Below are 22,616 nucleotides of genomic sequence, written 5' to 3' on the forward strand. Positions count from 1 at the left end.
AGATATTTCGCAAACTGATGAACGAATCTGTGTTCATTGTGTAAATTCAACTTTTGATGATTTTACAAGCTTTCAAATCGAACATGGCGTCGGTTGCAATGAAAATCCGGATCTGTCAGTAAGAAAACTTGCAAAAAAGTTTGGTTTTCCTGAAAGCACTATCCATAACGTTCTTAAATATGTCAATACACTTTGACAATCTGCCAGGAAGGTTGGGACCGAAAGGTGAATCAAATATTGGCATATGAGGCAAGTTCTTTTGGTACGTACTAAAAATATCTCCAACTTTCGTGCATGCTTCCAAACACCAGCAAGATATGAATTCGTTCAAGGTAAAACTGTACCGAACAAAATGTGACGGCAAAATCCGGAAGTTTTCCTGCGTGATAATGGATAATGGTGAAAGTTGTCTGATAGAAGACTTTAGACAGCTTCTCGGAACGTATTCTTATACTGCCATGCAACCGAACGACGACATTGAGGAAGATTTCAGGACGAAGAAATGGGCAAAGTTTCCCGAAAACTATTTGGTTTGGCAGGCAATATGCAGCTGTGGTCGAGCAAACCGAATCTTCATCACCACCGGAACGATAAACAAGGAAGTATACCGTGAATAATGCCTGAAGAAGCGATTGTTACCATTTCTACGCAGGCATGATGCTCCCTCGTCATTCTGGCATGATTTGGCTTCTAGTCACTAGACCAAAAGGTATAAAGCCATGTTCCACCTGCTCGGAGTTGCAACCTATCGAGCGATCTCGTTAACAGAGAACTCTCTCAATATAAACAACAAGCTCTAACTATAGAAAAATTTCGGAAACCTCGGACAAAAGCAGCTACATCGGTTGTAGACAAGTCGGCACAAGCCCTAATGGCTGGAGTAAGTTCAAAAGTTCGAAGTTTGCAGTGTAATTAGGTAACTGAAATTAGTTTTAAGATGACTAACAATGCACAATTAAATGAATACAAATGGCACCTTTGATGGAACTAACAGCAAATTTATTTAATTCCATATCTATTTTGCCCAGATTTTGTCGCGAACAAGCCTTTAGAGTGACTTGGTGCTTTGGATCTTACATTGTATAGCTGCCTTGTTTTCGAAACCCGTTAATTTTTATGATCAAACATTTTTGTTTATCATTCTTTGCATACTTGTATTTGACCAGACTAAAGGAAAATATAAGATCAATCAATCTTACGTTCCTAAAATCAAAATCCTAACCTTTTTTCTATAAATTGAGCTTTCCTGTTGCATTAAAGCTGTGAAAAGCACATTGACTCAAAAAATAACATAGCAAAGCGATAATATGAATGTTAGAGCTAAAACTCCAGTTTCATCCTTACCAGGGTGTTTGTGTTTACGAGCTGTAAACCACCGTACACAGCAAGTGAAACATCTGTGTATCACCGGGAAGAGAAAACAGAAAAAAAATCGACAGCAGAAAGAAAGAGTTCTTTTGTGGAATATTTTAACTTGACATTGGCTCGTTAGAATCCTTGTAGAACACAGTGCCGCGCGGCTTGAGTCGCAGCGTGGAAAAGCACTTTTGCAGTACCCAACCGGTAAGTGGAATAATCTACCCGTCCCCGGGTACCGAGCGGGACCTCAGCACTGGTGGATTTGTCCGGATGGCAGCAGGCAGAATGATGGACGACCATCTAATGAATACGGCGGCATCGTGTGCCCGTTGTGTGTGTGGTCCGTCCATAAAATGCCGACAACTCAACCCGAAAGTCGCACACGAATTAAATTGACCGATGCGTGTTGGATTCTCTAACGGAACCGATTCCGACGTCCTTTGGAACCGACCCCAAGGTGCAATTTTCGAACCGGCTGTGCGGAAGTCGAAGGCTGTGAGCCATGTTTTTCAGTCAGCATTTACTGCAAAGCACATTGCAATAAACGTGGGGCTCTACATACTTTCTGTGTAGCACATAAAATGCAGCACACGCCAGCGATTCCAGTACATACCGACATCATGGGGGGACTCGTCGTGCGTCGTTGTCGTACCACTCCAGGCAGCCAGGCAGCCAGGCAGGCATTGTACCGGAGCCTGACGGCGGCAGTGACAGAGATGTAACGGTTGCAGCCAAAACGGCATCTTTCATCTGGCAACGAAATTAATGCTCCATAGACGCGCACAGAATTGCGTCCATCACCATTCACCATCCATTTCCATCGGGTGAAATAATTCAAATGCTTTGAAATGTTTCCTCCGCTCGAGGAACATTCGTCATAGTAGGCCTGGAATTGATGAAAGTGGTTTGACAAGTTATGAAAACTTTTACCCCTTCTACCATGCGACCGAACCAAGGAAAGAGCGTCAATCCGACGGGAGGAAATGATCTGGAGCAACGAATATTTTCGGAACGAAAGCAGCGGAGCGCAACCCTAGGGCGAGTGCAAACTAATTTTAATTTCAATCAGCAGAAACCTAACACCATTTTCCTGTCGTTCCAATTTCCTTCCACCCGCCAGGATCAGCTCGAAAGCTCGGGACTCATTCCATTCGGCACGGGAGATTCTGTAATGTACATAGGATTCCGCTGTTGGTATTACATAATGTGCGCATCAGTTTCCCTTCTGTCACTTCGGGGCGTGGAACGACGGGATGCGGCGAGTGGCACTACGGACGGACTGGACTCTTGAGCCGCGAACGTTCGAAGAAACCACCGATCTGTCACCCGGTTTGTGAAGTTTATTTTTGTTGTTTTTTTTTTCGTTTCCGTCCATTGTCGGCAACAAAACACCAAACGCGTATTTGATCGATATGGCGATGTTCTCTATCGGTCATGTTCGACATGTTTGTGATTACTCCTATTTATTGTACGGACGGTTTGAAATGGTTCTGGATCCGTCGATTAATCCCTTCAAGGACACTAGGGGCGACACTGTTTATTTGATTAGCATTACACATTTTCATTGTTTATTCGACCTACAATCGATGCAATGTGTAGTCAGTGTCAATATTTATCTTGAATCCAGAGAAATATCAGGTGTACAACTTTGCTTCCGCCGTTTTTTTATCCAAAATTAAAAGCTTTATTGAGAAAAAGTGCTTACAGATGTATTATTCAAAGTATTGTCCGTCGCTAGCGACAACTTTCTCCCATCTTTCCGGCAATTTTCGGATCCCGGCTCGAAAGAAGGAGTCCTCTTTTGACGCTATCCATGAAGCAATCAATTTTTCCAACTCTTCGAAGGATTGAAAATGTTGATCTGCCAGACCGTGTGCCATCGAACGGAATAGGTGGAAGTAAGAAGGGGCGACATCTGGGGAATACGGCGGGTGGGGCAAGAATTCCCATTTCAGCGTTTCCAGGTACTTTTTGACCACTTTTGCGACGTAAGGCCTAGCATTATCGTGTTGGAGGATGACTTTGTCATTTCGCTCTTGATATTGTTGCCGCTTTTCTTTTAGCGCATCAGTTGCGTTCGGTAGCGATTTCCTGTGATGGTTTCACCCGGTTTTAAGAGCTCGTAGTAAATCACACCGAGCTGATCTTTGAATCTTTGATGGTTTTTTCTCTTCCATCATGTTTGTCTTCGACATCGAAATCACCATTTCTAAAACGTTGAAACCACTCCCGACACGTATATTTCGAACATTTAATTCATTATGCTGATAAAATGAGTGTACTGCTTCCGGAATTCACTTTCTATTCTGTTTAGGCTAGAATTATATTTCATGGCAGACACAACAGAGTAAAATTTAAAAAAAATACATTGTTTAGCAAGCAGTTTGCACCGGCGGTATTTAAAATTTAAAACAATAATGCAAGCAAGTTATTTTGAGATTTTTTCGGCGGCTTCTTGAAGATGTCGTGTCGATTATCAAAATCTTAGACTCGTTTGAAAGCTTCTATTGGATCATTAAAAAAGTTAAATTCGTATAAATGACGTAACCGACAAGTCGCCCTTTTTTCTTTTGTTTATTTGTTTGAATCAACAAACTTAATTTAATGCAAATGTTTATTTCTAAGCATATTAAAAAATTATATCGCATAGCAAAGCGCGACAGATGGCAATCAAATCCTGTTGAAACTCTATTGAAGATCTGTAATAGCACCGTTAGGTCCATAATTAGTGCGACAAAATTGCAAGCGAAGGAACAAATTGTTACGAAGAGCACGTGATCGAACGTTTATGTTTATTTCGCCAAAAGTGCGTGCCAATCGATTCTATTAGTTTAAATCAGGGATTCCCAAAGTGGTCGATATAGATCACTTGGGGTCGATATCCTTTTTGCGGGGGTCGAAGTAAACGAAAACTGACTATGGGGGTCGACGAGGTCTAGAAATCGACCCCCTATTGTTTGATATAAGTTGTTATTTGAAATATTTACGCTAAAAAAGTTGTGTTTATTTGACCATCCGCAGAATATGGTAAGTATTTTACATCGATAATAAAAAAGCAAGAAATTGAATTTTCAAAGGAATTTGTTGATGGGGGTCTGAGACCTAAGTTAATTTTAGTAAAGGGATCCATGACCCAAAATAGTCTGGGAACGCCTGGTTTAAATGTTAGAAACTGTCACAGTTCGTTCGTAAATCTCTCGGAACTTGTAGTGTAACGATTCCAATTAACATCGCTCGACTTTTCTAACTCGGAAACTGTTGTGGATTGTTCCAAGACACAGTGCAAAACAAATAAATCTATATTGTATCGGTTCGTACCGATTGACACCATTGTTTTTTGTTCACGTGAATGTTACTGGGGATTTAGAATCATTTGATTGATCTACACCAGCCCGCAAAAATTAACAGTTGGCACTGCAGGAATACAGTAACATCTATTTTCCGGATTATGTTGTAAATTCAAGATCATCAGCAAATGAAAGCCGCGGCCCTCCGTGGACAAACTTCACATCGTTGATGTACAGAAAAAGTATTAGTTGTCGTAGATGACTGCCTTGTGAGATTCCTGATGAAGCGCAAAATTCAGCGCTGTGAATTATTGCTGATATTTACGGTTCTCTCTAAACGTCACAGAGTAAACGACGTAAGCGTTGAAGCACTTTTTTTTTGTAAATTAAGCGAATCAGTCTGAAAATGATTAGATTTACACAAATTTATGTGAAATAGATATGGTCATGACTCGAGCTTTTCTTTGAAGTCTTATAGTTGATACAGCAAAGGACTTCGTATGCTAGAGCTGTGGAGTACAATAAGTATTCTGCGAATTAGAGTTCAATCCACTTTGTCCCTTCTTTTTTCGCATATTTTCACACATCGAAGAGAATGATGAGACTCTGTCTTCCCAATGTCATTCAAATGGAAAAAGAAGTCCCGGGCCTAACAAAGAAAAAGTCGATTTTTTACCATAAAAACTTTTTTATTCTTCAGTATAGTCCCTCCATCTAGAGCGATACACTTGACCCATCGGTTCTCCAAAATTTTGATGCCCTTTGAAAAAAAAAATTGTCAAGGCCTTCAGAATAGACGTCCGTTTCTGATGAAAATTTTATTTTCCTGGAGATACTTTCTCAGGATTGGAAATAATCACTAGGGGCCAGATCTGGAGAATACGGGAGATGGTGAACCAATCCGCATCACAAATCATACAATTTCGCCGTTGCTTTTATGCATAGACACGAAACTCGTCTTTTTCATAGCTCAATAAAAACTAGAACTCGTTTGACACGATCAGCTGTTATTTAGGCATGTTCTCAACAAATATATACACGGTTCGAAACTATTTAAGGCATTTCTATGAGAGGCCCGGGACTTTTCATTCCATGTAGTACTAAAATAATGAAGATTCCTTTCACAATTTGAAGCAATATATGTACAAGATAAGAATATCAGATCAAGTCGATTGTTTTACACTTTTTGATAGAACCGTAGAAATTCAACCTACCGAATTGTATTCAAAATTATTGGTTTCAATAAAGCATAGCAGAATACGGTTTTTCCTAGTGAATTCTACAAATATTTCTATTGGTATGACTAGTTTATAAGTTAGGATAAGAAAATAAAATAAACTCTTACTGGGCGAGTTGATGGCCCTGTAAAGGACCTTTATTTTACACTAGATTGCCCAAAGAATTCATTTTGACTGCTTTTTAATTTTAGTTAGAAAAAAATACAGTATATGCAATGGCTACTTTTGTGGCTGGCTGATCTCCTCCAATCAAGAATAGACTGCTCTGAGCTCTTACAGCATTTACAAATTGATATCCATCGCCGTAATCTTAGAAACTATCCTTTTCTTAGGATCCCCTATGCTAGAACTAATTATGGGTATAACGAGCCTTTTGCCAGCATGTGCCGAACATTCTACCACTGTTCCAGTTCATTCGACTTTAATCTATCACGAAACGTTGTCAAAAAATTGTTCCTAGGGTTACTATCTAATTAGTTCTAGTTTAAGTTAATTTAGAAATACTATTTTTAAGTGAAATGTATCATTTGGATGATTGCAATCTGTTGATACAAAATGTTGAGGAGGTTTTATGCCTGTTGGAGAGCAAGTTTGACAGAAACTACCTCCACCTGGCTTTTCCCGGCTCCAAATAAACACATTTTGTTAGAATTTTGTATCTTTTCGTACGTAAATGATATAAAATATATATAAAATTTTAAAAACTAAGTTTATAAAAATTGCTTTACATGCTTTTGGGCATTAGAAGTATAAACTCGAAAGCGGGTAATTTCATACAAACGTTATTGAATTAGGTCCGAATGAGCGGCAGCGAAGTCGGACAGCCCACAAGTGAAGACGAAGCCGCCTGGATAACCGTAAAAATACACTGTAGCAAATGTTTTGATACTTTGTTACTAATGAAATCAACTGGCATTTCTGGAAGTTGCGTTTCGAGAATCATAAAGCAGTCAGGAAAGTTGAATTAATTGGGTACTCTTTCTAAAACAAAAACATGAGAAAATGACTTTATCCGACATTCAAATTAGGCAATATTTAAGGTGTACACTGAGGTCTGAGGGCTTTTTGTACGCGGCTTTTTTCACGCAGCTTTTTTATGCGGATTACCGTAGTTACGCGGTTTTTTAACGAGGTTTCTGAAGTTAAGTGGTTTTTTTACGCGGATTTCCGTAGTTATGCGATTTTTTGCGCGAACTGCCGAAGTTACGTAGTTTTCTTGTTTCGTCTTAGAAATGCGTGGAACATCGAGATCTGGTGTTATCCCGAAAATTTGTTTTAAGTCAACTCTCTGACACTTAAAATTATCGATATTTTTCCAAAAAAAAATGTTTTAGATTACACCAGATTTCGATGTTTCATGCATTTCTAAAACATTTGGTATCAAAAAAAATTCGATTCCGGAAATCTCAAAATTTTTCTAAGTTCCTAAGTTAATTTTTGATATTTTTTTAGATTGCACCAGATTTGGACGTTTCATGCATTTCTAAGACATTTGATATAAAAAAAAATCTTTAATTTTTTTTACACGAATTTCTTGTTTCGTCTTAGAAATGCGTGGAACGTCGAGATCTGGTGTTATCCCGAAGTTTTCTTTAAGTTAACTCTCTGAATTTTCTATATCTTAAAAATTTTCTATATCTTGTTTTAGATTGCACCAGATCTCAACGTTTCATGCATTTCTAAAAGAGTTGGCATAAAAAAATCGATTTCAGCAATCTTAAAAATTTTATAAGTTCCTAGGTCGATTTTATCAAAAAAAAAATTTTTTGGGATTACACCAAATGTGAACGATTCATGCATTTCATCACATTTGGCATCAAAAAAAAATCTTCAAATTTACGGGGTTTTTTCAACGCGGATTTCCGAAGTTACGCGGTCTCAAAGTCCCAGTCGATTTTTTTTTCCAAATTTTTGGAAGATTGGTGTTTCAGATTATCAAATCCATATCTCAACGTTTTATGCATTTCTAAGACATTTGGCATCAAAACAAATTTTCGATTTCGGAAACTTGAAACATTTTAAAGTTCCAATCGATTTTTCTCAAAAAAATTTTTTTTGTATTACACCAGATCTGGACGTGCATTTCTAAGAAATTTGATATAAAAAACATTTAGTTTTGCGGTTTTCTTTACGCGAATTTCCGAAGTTACGCTTTCTTTTTGCGCGGTATGTATTCCCCGCAGAAAAAAAGACCTCAGTGTCAATTTTAATACGGATTAGTTAAAACCTGGGCTAAGTAGGGCGATATCAAATAACTAATACGACATTAATAGGTATGATTCGACAAAATGGCCCTTTCGGCGAAATTACTCAAATCGCAGTGACTACTAGGGTTTGCAATTCCGCAACAATTAACTATTCTCCTCGTACATAAAAGTCAATCCATTGGAAAAAAATACGGTTTCAAGTTGTTTTCAATTACAAACATTTTTCGTCTACTTCGATGTGATTTTCGTAGGTCACTCGCGTCATCTGAGTGTTTCGGGGTGAGGATAACGAACGATGGTGCATGTTTTTCCCTTGTCGTAATATACCGATTTTTCAAGCTCAAACGACCAAGAAGATTCGCATAACCGCTATCGGTGGAAACACAATCGAATACATTGGCTCTGATGTGTCAAACTGTTCACAAATCTATACAAATTACCTTCATCAAACTACACAGAGACCAGCTGTTCGCTGCCAGCATCGATTTATTTCAATTTTTTTATTGTCTGCTAGCGGTTCCATCTGGTCTTCTCGCACCTGAACTGACTGACGATGGCGAGTCGGGAGAGGAAGGGCAGGGAGAGTACACTTACTACAAAAAAAACAGCTGGTCGAGCGTTGTTTTGACCCCGAAGGCAGAGAAGAAAAAAATAATAATAAACACAGAAACAGAAACACTACACTCGTACGTACGTAATGAGATGTAGTCACGATAACAACAAAAAAATTTCTTCCCAGCCCCTTTTCCATTGCCGGCACCACCACCACCGTTAACACAGTGGCGGCGAAATCAAATGAATCATTTAATTTGTTTTCATCATTTCGCATTTTCCACCTCAATACCGAGTGTACCTTGCCGCCCGTTTCTCGTCCCACTTGCCGCCGTCGCCACCGCCCTATAGCTAGCTTCTCCAATACGATAATCAATACTCGCTGCTGTAGGCTATGCAAAAACGGCGCGGGCGCGTGAAATCGAAGCGTGAAGATTTAATTTAACATTAAATCTGGCCAAGGTCCAAGCAATAGAAGCAAACAAGGGGGACAAGGACAGGAAGGATATAGCGCTCGCTACCATTAATTCGATTTTATTTAAATTTATTACATTATCAATCATTCACGTGATTCCAATTTCATGTGCTCTCCGCCTCCTCCTCCACCTCCTCCTTCTTTCGTTCGCTCGTTGGTTCAAGAAAAACACAGGAGGTCGGAACAGGAAATTATATCCTAACTAATGGGTTGTTGTTAGTTAGCAACAGTAGTATTCGGTGAAATGTTTCAACATAAGATGGAATATTTCAATGTGGCAAAAATGGCCAACAGCCCCGCACTGATTAACGACTTTTTGTTTTAATTTACACTCTTAGTAGTGCATTGGCACTCCTTACATGTGTAGAGGTGTGTGTGTGTCCGTCCGTTATATGCGAGGCTAGCAGCAGGATTAAAAGCAACCAATCCAAGCGATAGGAAACCGGATAGTAATAAATTTTGAACCAGGAGGGTGGATATAATTTATTATGACATGACATTACAGCTCTACTCCATATAGTATAGCCAGTGCACTGTGCCTCGGGAGGACGACATAACGGCAATGGCGATTCTGCGGCGATGGTTGTCCGAACTGATGGGACCTAACCGAAAATTCACCCAAAAGCACAATCAACCCCCAGTTATAATGCTTAGCTCTCAGGTGAGGACGAGATTCTATAGAACTTTTTCAATTCAGATCAAATTTTATTTCAATTTCTTACAACTTCAACTGAAACTAAAATACATGCGTAAGCCATCGAAAAGCAGATCATGAGCAGTGCGGTCTCACATTTGACCTATAAAATGGCCCAAAACAGGTTCCACCAAGCTGCTGCTGCTGGCTGAGCCACTTTTTCAAACATCGCGTTCGTTCGATCAGGCCATTATAGCAGTGCACGAATGCATGCATCACTGTGAAGGTATACCACCCCCCTTCACCCTCTCGAGGAGAGACCACAACCGGCCATACATTCGTTCGCTCGTCCTGTTCCATCGGCCTTTGCACCTTTTTTCCGAGCAGAACCGAACCACCACACATCAAGGCAGCAGAACTCGGTAAACGAGATCCGCTGGGAAAGAGAAAGAAAAAGGGGGACACAGTGTTTCGAATAATCCCGTTACAATACTTGAGACGTACACTTCAGGAGGTAAGAGCCAATGACGCGGCGGAAAAAGTGAAGCAAGAAAGTAAGCACCGAAAAGAGCACTCTTCGGTCACTGCTAGCTGTGCTGTTTGTCGCGTGGTGTTCGCTTACATTGGTTCGGTTGACTGCTAAACGAATCGAAGTAGGCGTTGCGTATCGCTATTAGCCGATTTCGCCGATGACAACGATCAAAGGATGTTCCGCGGTGAGTAAGAGCTAAGGTCAACGTGACTGTCACTGTCGAGACAGACCGACCGACCGACCGACCGACCGACCGACCGACCGACCGCCCGCTCAGTGCCCAGCAATCAGCTGTCGTATTTAATTTCATGTTATCATTCGAGTGTTGAACGAAACAGAACTCACTGACAGAGAAAGCGTAATTTGAAACGAAAGGTCTAAAGTCAGTCCTTTTGAACACAACCCTCAATCCTGACTAGAATCGTTTAACCGCCATCAACAATGAGGCATTCTCAAGATTAGATTTTTATTTCGCCAAGATTAATCGCTAATCAGCGAAAATCGCATACCAGAACGAGTCGGTAGCGAACTTACCTTCCACCGTTCTGCGCACTTTCGCGAGAATTCCGCGAATATGACTTGCTCCTCCGGGTGTTTCTTCTTGTGCTCTTCGCGGCAGGTTTGTACGAAAAAGGCATACGCTGTCATGCGCCCCCTTGGTTTATTGTCCTTGACGGGCCGATTGCCGCCGATTTTGCTCTGGATCGCATTGTTCTGCGTCTGCTGCACGTGTGTTTGATTCTGCGGAATAGAGAAAATAAAACCGGTTAGCCAAAAGCATAAATTTCCAACATAAAATCTAGGTTCACAGATAATCCCTGGTGATCAATTAAATTTAGCAAAGTTGAAACGATAAGTTCCTGTCTTATGCCTTTTTCAAAGAAGTCACTAGCTGTAAAAGACTCTTTGAACTTATTTATATTGATGCCACAATTTCTAATCATGTTTTGCTGCAATGCAAGAAAAAATACGGTAATCGATTGGTGCCGAATCCGGACTGCAAGGTGGATGCATAAAAACTTCCCAACCAAGAAGCTTCCGGATTTCCTGACGAGTCACTGTAGCCGGAATTGAGAAGTCCCGGGCCTAACAAAAAAACGTTGTTTTTTTACCATAGACAGCACACGACCTCAAAAGTCTTTTTTGTTGAGGCAAAAAATCCAATCTCAAAGATAATTCGAAAAAATAGTGATCCGTACATGCACACTGTGTTCAAGTGGTGAATTACTAAGTTCACATGAATGAAAAGTCTCTCGAGCAAGCGTGAACGTGAATGGTTTCGAACCGTGTATATTTTTGTTGAGAACAAGCCTCTAGATGGCCCAATACCAAATTTCATGACAATCTATCCACTAGTGTTTGAATAACAGCTGATCGTTTCAAACAAGTTCTAGTGTTCATCAAGCTATGGAAAAAGACGAGTTTCAGCTTTCAGCATAAAAGTAACGGTGAAATTGAATAATTTGAGGTGAAATTGAACCATCCCCCGTATTCTCCAGACCTGGCCCCCAGCGACTATTACTTATTTCCAATCCTGAAAATGTTTCACCAGGGAATAAAAAAATTTCCTTGGAATGCTGAGGTCATCTCAGAAACGGAAGCCTATTTTGAAGGCCTTGACAAATCTTGTTTTTTTTCAAAGGGCATCAAAATGTTGGAGGTCAAGTCAAGGAGGGATTTCGGTTGTGAGATGAGTTGTGAATTTTGCTTCAAAAAACATATTAGAGGAGTTTTATGCCTACGGCAAAAAGAGATTCCAATACTATACTCTCATACGCTATTCCTGGGAATGGGTAATTTCGCCGAAAGGTTGATTACGCCGAAAAGATCATTTTGCCGAAATCGTCATTTCGTCGAAAGGGTCATTACGCCATAAAGGTCATTACACCGGATGCCATCCATTTTACCGAAAGGGTCCTCGCCGAAAAAAATATTCAAGATAGTATTTATTCTGAGTTAAATACGAGAAAGTGATTTTTCCCTTATTTTTAAAAGGAAATATTCTGAAATACTTCCATTTTTATTTATTTTTAATTAATTCCAATACGACTCTGAAGAATCTGCACACTGCACCTCCAGCAAATCTGTTAATAATGTCATCAATAAAACCACTTTGACGTTTCAACTGAGACAGCCAAGGATGCCAAGTAATTTTTTTCATATCTTTGTTCGAACCAAAAATCAGACCGAGCCACCACTTTTAAACGCTCTGTAGGACACTTTGTTTTTCCTAGTAATTAGAAGACATTTAGTGCCATTTTTCAAATCTGTGCAGCACATTCAGAATCGGAGAAACTCAAATCAATCTGTGAACCTGGCATCTCTGGAGACAGCAATTTGTTTTAAACTGCCATAAGCATACACCCCTGAAACCTCTTCTGAAGGTGTACATACAAGTTCTCACAGAGACAAACGTGACAGAAACAACAAATCTCAGAGCTGAGCTGAGTAATTCCCTTTCTTTTTGAATCTGTGCAGTAATTCGTTTGGAACAGGGAAAAGCCCGGAGTTAGTTTCAATCAAACAAAGTTAAAACTGATGATAACAATTTAATGATCAGTTATGATGTTTTATTTTCATTGGCATGACTCATGATGAAGTTCATTAATTGAAAAAATGAGTTCTTCCGCAGCTTTATATCGAAGTATAATGATCAAAATTTCAAGAAACTAAAAGAAGAGATCAGATCACTAAATAAATAATTCATTCAATTAAAAAAAATCATTCAACAATTTTGGATTGAAACGATGCTAAAAGTTAGCTGGGATACAGTTTTTCTGTGTTAAATTTCCTATCTAATTTTTCACAACTATTGTTATTATATTCTGCTTTAGGACTTCTGTAGTTATATCAAATTCAATAATAATTGTGATGCAAAGGTTCCAAAATCTGTTGCGATTTGGTTCCCGCTAGAGTCCCCCTATTGTTTAATATAAGCTGTTATTTGAAATATTTACACTAAAAATGTGGTGTTTATTTGACCATTCCATGACCATTTGACCATACATATATATCGAAAATTGTAGATCGTTGGGATAAAGTAAAAATATAAACGATCCAAGGTGACTTCCTTGAGGAACTCCAGAGGTAACAGCGAATGGTAGGGTTGTACAGTCTCCTATTTTCACTATCATTTCGCGATCAGTAAGATATGTGTGAAGCAAATTTAGAAATGACCAGTTAAATTCTAGTCTATTTAATTTTAAGATTGTTATGTGCTGATTAATCTTGTCGAACGCAGCGAAGAAATCGGTATAGATAGAATCTACTTGTAGTCGTGATTGTAACGAACGTATTATAAAGGATATTAAATTTGTAGACGTCGAACGATAGGGCATGAAACCATGTTGAGTCTCAGATATATAGTTAGAGCAATTACGTGTTATAAAATCCAGAGCTATTAATTATCTGGACGAATAAGACGCTAGCACTGCGACAAGAGATAATAAGAGAAATTTTAAGTTGTATGTATATGAGATGTGAGTACACGCAAATTCGGTGCACAAAGAAAAGTTCTCGAGTTCAGCGCCCCACGTACTGGCTACGGCAATGCGATATGAAAAGATCGTTCGACTGTTATTTACCAGCAAGCGCAAGCAGCTTGTAATGAATTTGTGCATATTGTGCATATCGAACAAATTCATCATTATTACCATCCGACCTGATTTCATCGGATAAAGAATTCAAAAAATAATAGAATGCGGATGGAGATGTAGTTAACTCTTTCAATTCGACCGGTTGTGCAGTGCACGAAGTGCACATAAAGACGAGACGGCACTGCGATTCGGAAAAATGACTCTTTCGGCGAAACGGTATTCGAAGAAATGGCCCTTTCGGCGAAACAGTTTCCAGCAAAATGACCCCGATTCGAATTTTTTGTCGAAGTCTGCGCTTTTGTTTATCATTTCGCGGATTTATTTTTTAATAATGTTATTTGTCTTTCAAAGATTTACAATACAGGTATTTGAGTTCTTCTTCGAATGCATAAATTTCTTCCTTTTTTTCAATCTTTCACACAGCAGATGTACTGAACGCAGAGATTGCAGTTGCAGTTGAATAAAATAGACCCCGGAGGAGGTATATTGGATTAAGGGCTCAAAGATATTGAATTTGAAGAGATGCTATGGCAGTAGACTAAGATGACTAATATTTCTAACCATCACTATAGTTAGCTTGCGTAAGAAATCACTATATTATTTTATAATATTAGAATATTTTAAAAAAAGAAAAATGCCTTAGACAGTCTTCCTAATTAAACAAACAAATCAAAATATTCAACAACAAATCTTCACGAATTCCGCAGTGTGAGCATATATAAAATACTTTACAAATTGCAGAATTAGTGTTAATCACAAACATCACAAAAGTTATGGAAACTGGATGGCGACTAGCTCAAGATAAATGAGAAACTTGATGAAGATTTACCGCAACCCCGTTTTAAAGGTTCGTTTCGCTTATTAGGACAGCTTTTTCATTAGTTCATTTTCCAACGCTTCCAAAATAGACCCAATCAAGACATAAATTCATAAAAAAATCAACTCCCGATGAAAGCCAATTATTCCACCGTAAGACTCTAAATATTCTAGCGCTTTTTCTTCCTCCGGCAAATCTCGCCGTCAACAGAACTGATCCAATTAGCGCTGATGCAGAAAAACGACAACAACAACAACGACGACAGCAAACAGCTCTGCTCTATACTAGAAAGGAAAGCTTTTCCGCGACCTAACTAAAAAAAAAGACGGAGAAGAACAAGCAACTCTTGAAAGCTTGTTTAGTGCGCTAATCTAAACAAGGAGAGGTGGTGAACACACTAACAAAAAATAAACCGGTCTCGTGTAAATTCCACCCAAGTTTCTCACATCCTCCCTTGGTCTCTTTCGTGCACATACACTCACACACACACCGCTGTAATCCGTAACTTTTTTTATTTCTTTTTAATCGCTTTCAAACGACCAGCTTCATAGACAGCGAACAGGGGAAAACAAAAAAGAAGAACGGCACGGCGCGAACCTCTCCCCGGGGGCATTCACATTTCTTTATGTCGTCGGAGTTGTCGTTGTCGACGTCGTCCGGTTCCGGGCTTCAATTGGCAGGCAAACACAGGCAGGCAGTTGAGAAGTTTGTTCAAGAGACCGGGCCACGCTCTGCTGCTGTGCTGAAGTCCAAAAACCCAATCGCGGTACAAATAATGTCTTGGGAGCGGCGGTGGTTTGGAACAGCAAATAAAAAAAAAGTTACTCCACTCAATAAAAAGCCGGAATTTGTGAATGAATCTCCGTTATCAGAAAGGTCAGCCATCCACCCGACTGGCATCCCCCCACAAAAAAATGAGGGTGTGATGAAGCCACGACTTTAATTGATGATTTCTATGAATCAATTCGCAGAAGAAGCAGCACCCGCTTCATCACACAGCGCTTTCAGCTGAATTCCGGTTTCGAATGTCGATCTGATATCGACGTGTGAAAATAATGAGACTGGAAACATCTTTCTAGTATGGATATTGATACAGTTCACAGGGAAGTACTATGAGCACTAACTATAATTGGTTGTATATTAATGCTATCGGTTGCATACGTTTATAATCGGTTTTGCGACGAATAACATAAAAATAGGATCTAATGATAATGGTTTTTATGCCACATTTCCTTATATCCGCGTTGCAGTTGAATCAAATACTTATTGATATAAGAATAAAGCGAGTGGGTGATATCAGAGTCATAACCGGGTTGACGGAAAACATGATTGAAAATGATAATTATGATATTCTATCACCTACCAACATTATTCGATCGATTTTATGATTTGAAAGAACCTAAAAGGTTGGAAACAAAACACGAAAACTTACTTTGTTCAGAGGTTTTTGGATAAATAAAACCAGTTAGGGTTGTTGTACGGCAATGTCGATGTTAAAAAAATGTATATCTTTGTAAGAGTGCTAGGAAAATTGATGGTCCTGGAGAATGGACGAAATGGCACAAAATTTTCGGACCAAAAAAAAGTTACAAATCCCAACAAGCGACATTGGAATGGGTAGTCTGTAAAATCAGCGACTCACAGTCTACGACGAATTATACTCAATGCGTATAAACCTTGTTATTCTTGACAAAAGCTGCACATCCTTAAATACGTATATTTCTGGAAATCTCTCAATAAAGGGGTGAAATATTTCGCATACTGCTGATCGTAGTCTGTTAATTGAGTAAAATCCATTTTTGGTGATACTACAAGCTAGATCGAAGATGGCGTCGAAAGAAGAGCATGTGCGAAAAGCCATTATCGCTCGCAATGAAAATCCGGATCTGTCAGTAAGAAGCCTGGTTTTCCTTCAAGCACAGTCCACAACGTTCTTACCTCTACCGATACTCGTTTGATAACAGCCAGGAAGGCTGGGAGCGGAACAAAAACGGATCTCAGGAACCATCAGAAGGAAGCGAAGGTGAAGCAAATATGACTGACTGGATCTTCGACACGTACTGTGACTAGACAAATGAAAATGTTCGTGCATACTTCCAAGCACCGAGTCGTTCATGCATCGAACCGTAATGATAAACAGAAAATGACGACTAAGACCCACGTTCGCAAGTTATATCGCGAATATTTGACGAAGTATTTCTGCATGATAATGAACGATAAAAGTTATCTGATAGAAGACTTTAAACAGCTTCTCGGAATGTAATCTTTGATTTGGCTGGCAATATTTAGCTGTGGTCAGTTAAGCCAAAGCTTCGTCACTAACGGAACGGCAAACTAGAAAATATACCATGAAAAATGCTTTAATAAACTATTTTGGTCTGATTTAGCATCTTGTCACTACGCCAAAGTTGTTGTTTTGGAATGGTATAAACCGAATGGAGTCCATGTTGTACCGAAAAAGACGAATCCACCTAACAACCCGTAATTGCGACCTATCGAGCAGTATTGGACTCTCGTGAAGAGAGAACTCTCTCAATACAAACAAGATGTTTCAACTATACAGATGTCTATAATCTTGGACAAAGCAGCTAAATCGGTTGCAGAGAATCCTACACAGACCCTAACGGCTGGAGTAAACTCTAAAGTTCATAGTTTCTTCATGCAGTCTAACTAAAAAACTGTAATTAGTTTTCAGGTGTCTAATAATGATTAAACAATGCATTTTAAATTAATTGAACTAAGGAGTGTATCGAAAAGTAGTTAGCAACATTGATTATTGAATAAAATAGCAAAAAAAAACATATTTCGACATCAGTTTTCGATATATTGTAGAAAAATTACATTTTTATGCATTTCACTGATTATATTGAAGAAAATCCTAGTTTCTGTGAAACGCTCGCACTTTGGTCTTGACGTTCTTCATTAAATTCTGCAAAGTTACTTTTGTGACTTTCCTGGTGGCAGCTGTACAGTTTTTTTGAACTCCAGCATGTTTTGGGACACTGTACCTTCCTTCCGAAAGTGCCGCTTAACACCTTTCAATTGGCCGAAGATCCGGGCAGTTCGGTGAGTTGATGTTCTTTTCTACGAATTGTACATTATTTTTTGACAACGGAGTTGGCGTAGTGGGCTGAAGCCAAATCCGGCCAGAAGAGAAGAGGAGCCTTATGCTTTCTGTACAGTGGCAGCATTCTCTTCTTCAAACATTCTTTCTCGTACACCTTGGCGTTAATTGTGCCCTTCGTGAAGAAAATCGACGACCGCAAACCACAGGTACAAATTACTTGCCAGACCAACACCTTCTGCCCAAACTTTTCCATCGCTACCGTGGTGTCAGCGTATAATATAGCGGTCCGGGCAGCGCTCGAGAGTCTTCCTTGGGGTAGGTTTCGTCGTCGATCAGGATGCATCCGTCTTTATTCTGTTAAATCCGGTTATACAGTTTTCGCGCTCTTGTTTTGGCCTGAACTTGCTGTACCAGGGACTTTATCAGCACCTTCTGTTTCTTGTACGTTTTTAGGGAGTTCCGAACTTTGATCCGTTGAATCATCCCGATGCTGGTGTTGAACTGCTTGGCCAAATTCCGCGTCGACGCCGATGGGTTTTTCCTCATGTACTCAACCACTTTTAAGTCCCGGCCGGGCTGGCTGGGCCCCGTTTTCCTACCGGATCGGGGCAAATCCTTCATGGAAAGGGTCTTACCGAACTTCTCGATAATATTTTTGACACTGGTGTGGTGCACTTTCACCCGTTTTGCAATTTCGTTGTACGTGACACCACTTTCTGAGCACCAAGTGTGCAGAATTTTCTTTCGCGTTTCCGGATCAATTCGACTCATCGTTGAAACGATAAACCGTACCGAAACCAATCGATTGCGCAGCTGTTATTGACATGTGAACAAACATGTCACCGCAAAACACGCTGAAAAAAAATAAGCCATTTCAGAGTAATAACTGTATGAATGTTGCTAACTACTTATCGATACACTCCTTAACAGCAAATTTGTTTTATTCCAAATTTTGTCGCGAACAAACCTTAGTCCTAGCTAGCATATTTCATTGCTCCGGTCACTCCTGGCACAAATTTGCTGCGAAACAAAGCCTCTATTCACTAGAAAGGTAAAACTTGTATGAAGCTCATAGTCTCCAAATTGTGGTTCGTGCTTGGGAATCACGAATACGCACTCTAATTTTTTTTCTCGATGCTTGATTTTTTTATGTTAAACATTTTTTCCGGCTTTCAACGAAACCCAGACTGAACAGGATACCAATAAAATGGTCGTTTTTTACCGATTTATTAACATTTAGTTGATTTGAAGTAAAGTCGCCATAACTAAAATGAACAAAGTCGATGCTTGGATAGAAGGTACCTGTCGCTGTACCAACTCCGAGCTGTTGAAAAACTGTGTCTGCAATAGTTCAGAGTGGTGGAAGTGGTAAACGTGTAGGCACGGAACGCCTAAAAACGCAGGTTCCAGTCTTGCCTCTGGATATATGTTTTTTCCAAAAAGATCATCTTTTCTGTAAGTTTTCATTCATTTGACTTCTCAATCTGTTTTGTTCCGCTCAATAAACGCAAAATCTGAGTATTTTCTAATTTTCTAAAGCGATAATACAAAAATGTTCCTATGCCAGAAATTTACGAAAGCGAAACGTCAAGATAGACGTTATCTCGAAAATGTCCAACCAAACCAACATGTTTTCAGTCTGCATGATAGCATAACAAAATTGCGTTGCGTTGAACGGCCACCATATGGGACTTGCCACCTTCTCTCGAGTCTGCGGCTGGCTTATAATGAATTATTATTAATAAATCTTGTGTCTGTCACGCGGACGCGCAAGATATTTATAGATATTTTAAATTAGTTAAGTTAGTAGTTTTTTTTTTGGAACTGTCCCAAGAAACGCCCAACAAACATTCAAACTGTCTGATGCTGATGGCGAGTGTTGAGTGATCTCGATCGCCATTTAGGCCCGACGAACCGGTGCTCGTTACCACAGCAAGCGGTCGATTTTGTGAAGCAAGTTTTCAACGAAGTGTTTGAGATTATTTCGAGATTTTTTCTGTTGAAGATCCATCATCAAGCCGTAGTAAAAAAGTGCTCCGTTTTTCAACAATGGCTGCTTTTCTATGATTGCAATTAGAATTTCAGTCAATGTTGTATCGTTCAAAGAATTCTGCAGAGAGTGAAACAAATAATTGACCGATTGACCGAGCGTTGTCATGATGGAAAACGACACCTTTGAGATTCACTAGTCATAAAGGTTTTTTTCTTTCTAAATTCCTTATTTGATTTTACTTTGGTTGACGATAGTACACTCGCAATTTGATTGTTTAAACGTAGTTTTAATTTCGATTACAGCGGTTCTAAGTTTATGGTAATTCACCTCTCGAATCAGAAAAATATTCGGACCATCTGTGTGGGGTTGGGAATTGTACCTTGGTAAGCAGCGTGACAGACGATCGGCTTACTCATCACGCTATGTCTATCCCCTAAGCATCCTTTGCTGCACAATCGCATTTGCCTCACATTATGATAAATATCTATTTTTCTCAATCAGAAACAATTTTTCTTTTTGAAATGACTACATTCTATCATTTCAGTGATGAATCGCAGCTTTTTTTAGGGCTTACTAAACACGCCCTCGCTTGAAGGTAGCACAGGTCAGGAGTTTGTTTGAGGACGCCAATCCCGGTCTTTCGATCTGAGAAGAAGTGGTAAAACGCAAACTTTCAAAAGTTCGGGGAACAACCTTACCAGGGAGGATACAAGTCGTACAAAGTCAGTAAACATTCAAACCGGCACATGAAGCAACATTCCATAGCCATAAAACATGCAAGAGTTGCACTTTGATCAATGACGAAACTTGTGTCAAAGTCGATTTTCAGTAGCTTCTCGGTCAAAAACGACAGCAACGGGAAGATTTAGGCTCGTGTTTGCAGACAAGGTTCGCAAAGAAGACCATGGTTTGGCTAGCGATTCGCAGTTGTGGTCTGTAAACAGACACCATTCGTCACATCCTCGACAATGACACCGAAAGTTTACATCTAAAAATGCCTGAAAAAGCTTGTATTGCCGTTCATCCAACAAACATAGTGCCAAAGTCATCTTTTTGGCCCGATTTGGCCATCTGCCACTACTCCAAGGTGATTCTGAAGTGGTATGCTACCAACAAAAGCGATTTTGTTCTCAAGCTTCAAATTACATGGAATTTCGAACAGTCGGAATTGCTTGGAATTTCGAGCAACTGTGTGTGGGCCCTGATCGGCTCCCATCAAGAGGTAGACTCAAGATGTCGCTCGAACACGAGAAATGTAGCTCTCTAATCTCTAATCCGATTGTGCGGATCTCCCTACAACAGCTAAGTTCTGACATTCACCGCCGAAATTTACGGTTCATCCATTAGGTTGCCAGATTGCTTCGTAGCTTAAATAAGTATGATTATAAGATGTGATTATGTACGAGGTCTGTTCAAAAAGTTCCCGGAATTTTTTAATTGCGCGCGTCTGGAGAGTCCGGTGTTCAAATTTTTTTTTATTGTGTTGGTACATATGTCCCTAATGTATGGTGAAATTTTCAGCTGTATTCATGGTTTACATTCTGTCTTGTAGCGGCTGGTGTAGACGTGTTTTTTTGAGCTCGGCGATTTTTGTTAGTTTAAACAATGGAAGAATTGAAGAGTCAAAGAATTTGTATTAAATTTTGCGTGAAAAATGAAATAAAGTGTAACCAAGTGTGCGAAATGTTACAGAGAGCCTACGGTGAGTCTGCTATGAAAAAAACAAGTGTTTACGAGTGGTATAAGCGTTTCCAAGATGGCCGCGAAGACGTTGAAGACGACGAACGCTCCGGTCGACCCAGCACGTCAATAATCGATGAAAATGTGAGAAAAGTGGAAAAAATGATTATGGATGATGGCCGAATCACTATTAGAGAAGTTGCTGATGAAGTTGACATATCAGTTGGCTCATGCCATCATATTTTTTCAAATGTTTTGGGCATGAAACGAGTGGCAGCAAAATTCGTTCCCAAACTGCTGAATTTTGATCAAAAAAACAAACGCATTACCATCGCTCAGGAGCTGTTAAACGACGTCAACGACGATCCAAATTTATTTCAAAGGGTCATAACTGGTGATGAAACATGGGTGTACGGTTATGATGTCGAAACAAAAGCGTTTTTCATCGATTGATGAGATAAAGGCAGAATCGCTGAGAGTGCTACAGAGCATTACAAAAAGTGACTATCAGGGGTGTTTCGAAGACTGGAAAAAACGCTGGCATAAGTGTATTATATCTAGGGGGGATTACTTTGAAGGGGACCATATAGATGTAGACGAATAAATAAATATTTTTTTAGAAAAATGAGAATTCCGGGTACTTTTTGAACAGACCTCGTATTTGGGAACATATCATGTAATCGGTTGATACAAAAGATGAGGAGGTTGTATGCCTGTTGGAGGAGAACGAAAAATTCTCCGTTCCAGCGTGCTTTTCCCTTTTTCCAAAATAAATTGATAAATAAACTTATCGTAATAGTCATCTAGGGTTTTTGGTTACAAAGAACCTGTTTGTACCAAGGGTAAATGACTGTTTTGGCGTGAATACGTTTTACTTACCTTTTAAAATTTATCTTATAGGTGAGTAATAAGTTTTTGATCGTAAATATCTTACGTATCAACATGTTTTTTTTTCACGTCATCGAAGATATGATCAGCAATTTATCATACAATTGTCAGTAGTATAAGATAACACCAAATAACTCTAAATTCAAATGTTTGATTAGTAAACAATGGATCTACATTCTAGCTTGCGTGGATGACTCGTTCCGTTTAGACCAGAATCCAGATAAAAAAATAGAATTTAGAGTTCAGAGTTCAGTTATGTAATTCTGTTTCAGAATATTAGACCAGATTTCT

At 39.4% G+C, this 22,616-nt stretch overlaps 1 protein-coding gene across 7 annotated transcripts in view; it reads right to left on the reverse strand.

Moving 5' to 3' along the window:
• Positions 1 to 22,616, reverse strand: part of LOC131426570 (high mobility group protein DSP1) — a 65,412-nt gene that overhangs the window by 12,167 nt on the left and 30,629 nt on the right. For all 7 annotated transcript variants that reach the window (XM_058589420.1, XM_058589421.1, XM_058589415.1 and 4 more), the window contains exon 3: positions 10,819 to 11,025. In XM_058589420.1, coding sequence (XP_058445403.1) covers positions 10,819 to 11,025 — 207 coding nt within the window. The remainder of the gene's footprint in view (positions 1 to 10,818; positions 11,026 to 22,616) is intronic.

The sequence above is a fragment of the Malaya genurostris genome, chromosome 1 (assembly GCF_030247185.1).
Source record: "Malaya genurostris strain Urasoe2022 chromosome 1, Malgen_1.1, whole genome shotgun sequence".
NCBI lineage: Eukaryota > Metazoa > Arthropoda > Insecta > Diptera > Culicidae > Malaya > Malaya genurostris.